The sequence below is a fragment of the Manacus vitellinus genome, unplaced genomic scaffold (genome assembly GCF_001715985.3).
Source record: "Manacus vitellinus isolate BGI_N305 unplaced genomic scaffold, ASM171598v3 scaffold_97_pilon, whole genome shotgun sequence".
Taxonomy (NCBI): Eukaryota; Metazoa; Chordata; class Aves; order Passeriformes; family Pipridae; genus Manacus; species Manacus vitellinus.
Genome location: NW_021940906.1, coordinates 542,428 through 551,484, shown reverse-complemented (window position 1 = coordinate 551,484; position 9,057 = coordinate 542,428). Strand labels below are relative to the sequence as shown.

Below are 9,057 nucleotides of genomic sequence, written 5' to 3'. Positions count from 1 at the left end.
GAGCCGCCATCTCTTGAGGTCGGGTAAAGCCCCTGCCGGGCCGGTGCCCGCAGCGCCAACGGGCGGGGAGCCAAGGGAGCACAACCTGCATTACTGTTAGGATACCTCAGTTACATTTGGCTTGTGGGTTAAACTCTTCCTGGATTAAATAAAAATTTAATTCGTGTAACTAAAGGAAAACTAGAAACTGAATCCACTTTCGGTTTTCCTGTGCGTGTCTCCCATGTGCTGCCGTGCTCCTGCTCGGTGCTTCTCCCTGCTGCTGCCTCCCAGCAGCACGGCCACGAGCTGCCCTGAGCTCCTGCCGTGTCCCGGCCCCTGCCATATCCCTGGCACGGCCCGGGCACACCATGTGTGTTCCAGGATCTCTGCTCCCTGCCTTTGGCTTTGCCTTTCGGCGTGGGGAAAGTGCACGATCTGCGCGGCATTTCCTTGGGGAATAGATTCTGTCACTTTTGCCTTAACCTGTTACTCCCAGAACTGGTAGGGCTCGTCTGTCCCTGCCCCTCCGCTATGATTGATGGGGCTGGAATTTCAGAGTCAGCAGGGGCCAGTGACAGCTGTGCCCACGTTTTGGTGCAGTAGGATGTGAACTGAAGGCTGAACTGACTGACCAGTGTAGTGACCAAGGGAAATGTCTTTACTTGACATGGATTCAAGTCTTCCACATGGAACCAAACAACTGGCACATCCTACAGTAACATCACAAAGGCTGTTGGTGTTTGGGGTATGGTGGAACAATCCCAGCTTTGGGGAGGCTGGGAAAAGATATGTGAGCTTAAGTAAATCTTATTTAAAGTGTGAGCCAGCACTGTCCAGCTGCAGTAGTGCAGCGGTGTGGTCCCTTGGACAAACAGCAGTAAGCACGTCCCTGCTGCTTGGGAGGCACAGGAGTGAGGTACAGCTGGGCTGGGGGCGCTGCTCTGGGTTCTGGGAGCTCATGAGCACAGGAGGGCCTGGCTGGAGAGTTGCTGTAACAGTCTTAAAGCACAAACAACTCTTTAAACTTTTATTCCAGTGAACTTTTATTGAATCTTTAGTAAACAAGGAGGCTCGGTACTTGCTCACCTCTGCAGTTCATCCATCAGAGGACAAAGCTGTGTATTTAATTTGGAAGCAGAGAAGCCCAGGATGCAGAATGCCCTAAGTGGTTTTTATCTGTTCTAATGCAATATCTTATACTCTTAATGGAGAACTAAGTGTTCAGTGTGTTCAGTTTTTACCTGTCAATTGTATGATGCTTTTAAAAAAGGAAACATAATATATGCCAAAATCTTTCTTGTGCTTTATCTCCTCAGGACGAGTTTTTAGATGTAATCTACTGGTTCCGGCAGATCATTGCAGTTATTTTGGGAATCATCTGGGGAGTAGTTCCACTGAAGGGCTTCGTGGGAATAGCAGTGTAAGGTTTATTTCCTTTTCTGTCTCATGTACTTTCCCACGTTTGGACTGGACTCAGAGCCTGTTCGAGGCTGTGCTGTGAGCAGTGGGCTGGCTCTGCCTGCTATGTCTGACAGCCAGCATTGCATTCCAGGCTGTTCGTTGCCATGAAATTCATCCAAATCATAGCATGTCCATCAGCCTTCTTCTCCTCAGCCTGATTTATGCTTTTTTAATTTATTATTTATTTTGTTAAGGGGGGTGGGGGCAGAAGAAGGGAACAGGAATTTTAGTTGACTTGGGATGTGTGTCCTGCATGTGTGAACAGGGGCTGTGTGGTGCCTGGTGTGATCTCCCAAGAAGGAATGTCTGTAGAGGTGTGGTAGTCCTTGTCTTTGAGGCAGGAGCCCTGCTCGGAGAAGAGGCTCTGTCAGCAGATAAGAGGGGCAGCTTCTTTGTGAAGAAGGAAAGGTTTCTTCAAAGCCCCAGAGGCCGCAGGTCCCAGGCAGGCAGAGCGGCACTGGCAGTGCTCGGGCAGCGCTTCCCAATGCAGCTCTTCCAGCTGTGGTGTGGGGGAAGGCAGTGCCTGGAAGGGGGCATGTGCGTCGGATCCCCACAGGATGTGGGAGCCAGGTCACCTCCCCACGGGTGTCTGAAGGCTGCAGTGAGTTATGAACTGAAAATCTGTTTGGCGTGGACATGTGCCTGAAAGCCTCTGAGGGACAGCAGAGATGGGAATGCAGCCCTGCGCTCTGGACATGGGCTCTGGGAAGGTGCTGGGTCTGCTCTGAGCTGTCTCCATTTTCAAGTATCTCTGCCTGGCCAAGGTCTCACAGTCAAGCTGGAGCTTGACTCACAGCTTTTCTTAGGCAAAATTCACTTGTCATCTTGTCCCTCCTCCCGAGTGTCCTGGCTGTGCCAAGGAAGCGAAGGGTCGATGCTCCAGCAGGAACTCAATAGTTACATCAAAGAAATGAATCTGAAGTGCCCCCAGAAACAGGTGTGGGGTAGGTGAGCATGTCCTTACATAGTCATCCATTAATTCACAAAGCACCTTCAGGCACCTAAGCCAATTCACAGAATCAACTAGGTTGGAAAAGACCTCTGAGATCATAGAGTCCAACCTATGACCCAACACCACCTTGTCAACTAGACCAGCACACTGAATGCCACATCCAGTCTCTTCTTAAACACCTCCAGGGACCGTGACTCCACCACCTCCCTGGGCAGCCCATTCCAATGTCCAATTACTCTGTCTGTGTAGAATCTCTTCCTAATGTCCAACCTAAGCCTCCCCTGGCACAGCTTAAGACTGTATCCTCTTGTCCTATTGCTAGTTGCCCAGGAGAAGAATTCCTGTGCTTAATGTTAATAAGAGTGATTCGGTGTAGTATGGAAAACTAAAAGCTTCTGGAAGCATGTGTGTGGTTTCTCTGTGCTGTTGCAGTCACAGAGCTGCTCTCAGCTGGTGACTGACTGTGTGTGTGTTCTCATACCACCCTTCCCATACAGCCTTCCTTTCAGGACACCATCCTGTCCCTTTCCAGGCTGCCCCAGCCCTAAGCTGGAGTGGTGTAAAGCCAAGCAAATCTAAGGACAAACAGGAACATGTTTGTTCTCTCTGCTGCAGCCCAACTGTCAGCACAGACTGGAGAGCACTGAGAGCTGGCTCAGGTTGGGCCCCAGTGCTGGGGCTCAGGGCACTGTTGAGTCTTCCTGGCTCTCGTCTCCAAGCCATCACATTTGGTGTTCACAGGGATGTTACCCTGAGCATGGAAGCAACAGTCTTCCCTCTCAGCAGCCTCAGAATCAAGCAGCACACACAAGGAGATTGAATTCTCTGTGGGAGCAGGACTGTGGATCTCCAGGACAGGAAAATGTGCAGGTTTGTGGATTGGAGGATACTTCCAGCTTTTGACTTCTGCCTGTTGAGCCCTGCTAGGAGTAGGTTGTGCCTTGTGAGGTGAACTTCATCCCACCCTGGCATACTATGGCAAGCTGACCTGGAGGGGCTTTTCAAGGAGGTGATAGAGCTGCCTGGGAAACGTTGCAGGAAGAGTTCCTCTTTGCTTCCCCTGTGGATGAAAGATATTTCACTGTATGGTATGTGGGATATCTGCAGCCTATATCACTGGAGTGACAGTTCCTAACCTCTTTCCTCCAGATTCTGCCTGATCAATGCTGGTGTTCTGTACCTCTACTTCAGTAGCTTCCAGCAGATAGATGAGGAGGAGTATGGCGGGACGTGGGAGCTAACGAAGGAAGGATTCATGACATCTTTTGCACTGTTTCTGGTAATGCCTCTTGCTTTCCTCAAGTTGATTAGTGAATTGTGTTTGTGCACTTTCTGAGGGAAGAGATCTGGAAGGAGGGCAGGTGAGGTGGTGAGAGAAGAGATGTGTTAACATTATCAAATAAGTTACATTGATTTGGGAAAGAAAATCACAAAATCCGATGGCTACTGGCTATAAAATACAGTGCCAGTGCCTGGGATTTCTCTGTAAGAAAGGATGTAGGAACAGGCAGCTGTACTTTTACATCTACCACTTAACTTTTATGTTTTCCCATCCTCTGTCCCAGATATCCTGGTGGAGTTCCATATAGAGCTAGTTAAGCTGGTGTTTTGAATGTCTTTGTTTTCCTTACTCCCCTCACTCAAGTCTCTAATCACAGCACTTGGTTAGGTGGTGTTCTAAGTCACCAGAGGGGCTGTGGTGGGAGTTTAATGTGGAGAAGCTGGGCATTCCAGAGGTCAAGCAAGTTGGATGCCACCATTTGTGCCATGTGGTGATCCTGAAATCTCCCCAAGACCATCTCAAAGCTGGAATTCAGTCCTCAGTCCTCTATTGAGAGCAAAGCCTGAGGCTTGTTTGCTGTCTGAACCCCCTCCAGAGGTGTCCAGATAAACTTCACTTCCTTTCCTCCCCACAGGTTGTTTGGATAATCTTCTATACTGCCATCCACTATGATTGACACAGTCTGCAGCATTTGCCTGTTAAATCAGTAGTCAGTAAATCAAGAAGGTTTTAATAAGTCCTAGTCTTTAGTGGACTGGTGGGAAGGTGGGGAAGTCAAACCAGTTCCCTTCCATACCAGAGGTCTGATTAGCCTGGAGGAGCCCCAACTCTTCTGCTGGAGAAGCCTGTCTGTTTTATATACCCATGAATTATTGGAACTATTAAAAAGCCATTGGAATTTTTGGAAGTGGTTCAAGACTGTTCACATGTGTAACTTTCTGTGACTGTAGCCAGTAACTCTACAAACTGCTGTGTGCTGAAGGTTGAATCTGTTAATTTAATGTATGTATGCCCATCTGTTTGAAATCTGTCATTAAATCCTGACTTGTCTTCCATGGTTGTCCTTTAGACAAACAGTGTTTCAAAAGCAGTTGTAGGTACATGGGCAGAGGGCATGGCAGCACCCAGGACATGAGCTGGTGGCTGCCCTTGGCATGTTTTTGTAGTAATCAGATCAGATTTGATTAAACAGACTATGTTGTTAACCATTTCTAATATTTTTTTATTTTACTTGCAAATCAGCTGTCGATCAGAATTTTTAAATGCTTTTTGCTGAAGAGAAATTTTTAAGCAATTTTGCTAGGAAGAATTGATTCATTTGGTTAACCAAGATGTATTCAAGAAGCTCGGAAGCTCCACTGCACTCTGCCAGCCTGACTACCAAGTTGCTATCACATACCTCAGAGCTTCATAGTCTCAAAGGACAGTCATTCTGGAGATACCCTGTTAAATGTTAGCATTTAAATTTATTTGGTTTTAAGCTCTTGAATTTGACTGCTCCTTGTTAATAAATGCAGGAGACTAAGACACAATTGAGGCAGCTATTATCTTAAATGCAGACTTGCAAGTCTGGCAGAGTACACAGCTTCTGATTTGTGAGGTGCTTGGTCACTTCATAGCTCAGTCCCTCCCTAGTTGTGCCCTTTTTGTGCATCAAAGGGGAATCTCTGCATTAAGATATTTTTAAGGAAGAGTCTTTCAGAAATAGTTCTTGGGAAATACGCACAGTCCTTGTTTTTGTCAGAGGACCTTGTAGTCTTGTTGCCATGTGGTCCTTGCTTTTCTAAACAGCTCAGGCACCCAAAAAGAGTCCTGACCTAAAGCTGCCTTATAGTAAGGGGTTGATAGTTTAGTGTGCTCTTGCTGCAAGTCTGCTTTGCCTCCTCACTGGTGGAAGTGCCACAGCCTGGCTCTCACCTGAGAGTGTGCAAAGCCAGGGATTTCAATCTCCAAGTGCTGAGCCAGGGCTCTGGAGTTGCCCACCAGTGCTGGCCTCCATTCTTACCAGGGAAAATGCTGTCTGTTCTTGGTGGAAAAAACACCCCTGGCTATTTTAGGTCCTTGGGATGCCAAGGGAAGAGTGCAATAGCAGAGAGCTTCTGCTATATGTGAGTGGCCAATTTAAGTAAATGATATCAAATAATAACTTCTATATTTTCTCCTCTCCATCCCCAAACTTGCTCAAACTTTTAGTCTGCTACTTTCTTTTCCTTTTCTATCAGCTGAAACCATTAACTTTCCACAAGAATTGCACAGCCTGCTAGTTCTAGGTCACCCTTTCCTGCTGGCATCTGCATCTTAGCTGCTCACAGCCATCAGTAAAACCATTGTATACTTGAAATGCTCTAATAAATGTTGCCTGAATAACCCACTGTGCAGCTTCTGTATCGTCTGGTCTTTGATGTTTCATAAAATGGTGGGAGCGTGGAATTTCTTTCAGAGTTTAATTTTTTGGTAAAAATTTTGGGGATTCTCAAATCTCTTGTGCTGCAGGCTCAAGTCCTGCACTTTCAGGAGAGGCCAGAAGCATTCGTAGCGACAGTAGTAGATAATGCTTAGATCCATCCTTCAATTAAGCAGGTTCAGCCAAGTGTTGCCTGTTTAAACTGTTCTGCTCCTTCAGCAGGTGTCCCTGCCACGTGACACACAGTCGTGGCAGAGCCACTGCTGCATTCCAGAGTGCTCCAGGCTGGTCTGGAGCAGGACTCTGAGCACTGCTGTAACGTGCAGAGCTGCTTATCTGCCCCTTTGCTCTGTTCCTTGCTTGCCTGTGCTCCCACCAGCTGAGTTTCCTGTGCTTTGCACTTCTTTGCAGTTCTAGTGGCTGCAAGCCGAGGCAGAACTCGAGCTCAGGAGGACTGGATTAGGACTGCCATGGAAGAGCAGGGCTTGGGCAGCACCTCTGCCCTCAGCACTTCTGGACTGGCACAATGAGGTTGCTCTGCCCTCTCTTCTCCTTGATGGGAAGGAGAGTGAACCAATGGCTGGTGGGGGGTCTTTGCATGGAGCAGCAACCTGGGGACAAATATGTCCTTCCTGTGCTGGAGAGCTGAGCTATGGAAGCCACAGCTGTCGCGACACAGTTCCACCAGGAGCTGTATCCTTATGGAGCTGACAAGAGGGTGCAGAGAAGAGGCTGCACTGCCCACAGGCTCGGTGAAGCTCCCTGCTAGCTGCAGACATGCAGGAACATCGCTTTGACTTTCACCAAAGAGCAGCCAGTCCCTGGCTGGAAGGAGAGGGAGATATTCCCCAGCCTAACCTCACTGGGACATGAGCAGCAAGTGTATTCTGGTGTGGAACTGGAAGAGAAGTTTCTGTTGGTCTCTTCTGGGCTTCAAGAGTACCATCTGTTAAAACTAATGGAGGTTACTTTCAGTGTTAAAGGGAGGAAACCAGTGTGGGTGCAAAGGGGTGTTGGGGGGGGTGGCCGTGCCACTGGGTATCTCTTGCCAACACCAGCTGTCAGAGTCCAGCTAAACATGCAAACCAGCATGACCAAAACCGGTTACAAGGGGGTTGGCCCAGCAAGGGAATGCTGCTGCTGTCACTTGCCTTCAGCAGTCCTTGGGATGTCCTTAGAGCGAGCGGTGCCTGTTGGGGTGGCAGCACACCACTGAGGAGCCCTTGTTCCTCCATGGGGTGTTAGCACCTCTGCAGTTCCACAGCTTGATTTCTAAGCTTGCAAAGGCTGGGCTCACTGCTGCTGGCGTTCTGCTCTCCACATATATTGCAGAGGCTTATAAAATTGAGACAAATAATATATTCAAATGAATTTATTTTATAAACCAGTTAAACCAGATAAACCAAATAAGCCAATTAAAGCTTGGCCAACATTTGAATACACATTCATTATATCGAATTGGAACTACCCAACTGTAAGAACTCTCACGATTTCAGAAGGGTAACCCAGAATGCACAATCCCTCACGCAATGAGGGCTCTCAGCCTTGAGGAGTTTCCTCGGGGAGCCCCTGTCTGCTGACCCTCAGCTCCGAGGAGGAGCAGCTCCACTGATCCCCGTTGGGGCTCGGTCTGTAGCCCCATTGAATGTGATTTGTGGTCAGATACAGTCACGTTACCCCTCACTGAGCGGGGTCTGACCTCCTGCCCCACCACAGCCACCAAGCGGGTGTGGCGGGGCTGGTCACGCCGGCCAGCCGGGACATGGCCGGCTCACCAGCCGGAGGGGCTGAGGTGGGTACTCCTGCCACAACCAATTGGTTTGGATTTGTTTGTTGGGTTGATCTGTTAATTCTCTGCCAGGCAGTGGGTGGAGGAGGATTCAGTATGGACACACTCCTAGCCTTAGAGGAGCTGCAGTGGTGGGGAAGGGACCCCCCTCCAACTGCTGAGGATGGGGACACTGGAGAGATGCCTGGAAGTGGAGCAGGCTGAGACTGGCTTGCAGAAGCCAAATTCTTATTCCTGTTCATTTAGTTACTAACTGGCAGTGGCCATTATGCCCTCAGGCCACTGAGGGCACAACCAAAACCTTACTACTGCCACAACAAAGGAAGGTTTACATCTCCCTGTGTTGAGAAGCACTGAGCTAATGGAGCTGCTCATGCAGGGAAGAGTGGAGAGTATTAGCTGGCTCATTAGAGGATGAGAAAGTAGGACACATACCTCTCAGGTGACTTCCCCAGAGCCAAACAGCCCAGCACTCCACATGCTCTGTCTCCCAAAACAACAGATGTCCAGGAGAGATTAGGGCAGTAGAAAGATTTTTCAGACCTGGCAGCCAAACAGCCAAGAGTGTGCCAAGCTGAGAGAGGCCGGTGTTGTTACGGGGATAACGGATTTTCACAAGCTTGGAGCCATGAAAAAAAACAACCTCTTCCATCTTCCAGTTATTTTACTGGGTTTTTTAGGTCAACTTCCAAAAGAACTGTAGGGGGGGGAAATGAAATATTTCAGCTCAGGTCTGCCCCAGGTATGGCCCCAGTTCTGGCCCCGTGCAGACCAGCTGTGCTGCCGGCAGCCTCAGCCCCTCCTGATACCTGTGCAGGTGCTGCTGGAGCCAGGAGCAGGGAGAGACACCAGTGCCAGGTGGGCCTGGCCAGCTTCACCTGCAAACACCAAACAAACCTGCTGTTCCGCAGAGGGGAACTCGGTCCTCAGCTCTCAGCCCTAGAGGGCCTTCACGAGCAACCCACGTCGGAAGGTTATGGGAGAGCAGAGACATCGCTCAGTGGCAATGTCACCGCGTCTCTTGCTGATGGTCCCCCTGGGGTTGGACCCCCCTTGCCCCGTGGTCATAGGTGACATGTCACATGAGAGCCCCCCTGCTACAGGCTGCTTTCAATCAGCGGCGACACACAGTCTCTCGGGAAGCTGTTCCAGCCTTCTGGAGGCAGGACTAAGAAATCTTGGACCCA

The 9,057-nt window shown here is 49.2% G+C and overlaps 1 protein-coding gene across 1 annotated transcript; it reads left to right on the top strand.

The window, feature by feature from the left end:
- The first annotated feature begins 689 nt into the window (after positions 1-689).
- RAB5IF (RAB5 interacting factor) lies at positions 690-6,049 on the top strand. Its single transcript, XM_029965316.1, has 4 exons — positions 690-768; positions 1,299-1,402; positions 3,545-3,674; positions 4,312-6,049. The coding sequence occupies exons 1-4, from the start codon at positions 730-732 to the stop codon at positions 4,351-4,353; spliced, it is 315 nt and encodes a 104-aa protein (XP_029821176.1). The 5' UTR covers positions 690-729; the 3' UTR covers positions 4,354-6,049.
- Positions 6,050-9,057: the final 3,008 nt, after the last annotated feature.

Excerpts from the sequence above, each read along its gene's own strand:
- RAB5IF (XM_029965316.1), top strand. The coding sequence starts at position 730 with ATGGTGGAACAATCCCAGCTTTGGGGAGGCTGGGAAAAG. Across the intron at positions 769-1,298 it reads TTTGGGGAGGCTGGGAAAAG|GACGAGTTTTTAGATGTAAT; the intron begins ATATGTGAGCTT and ends TTATCTCCTCAG. Across the intron at positions 3,675-4,311 it reads CATCTTTTGCACTGTTTCTG|GTTGTTTGGATAATCTTCTA; the intron begins GTAATGCCTCTT and ends TCCTCCCCACAG.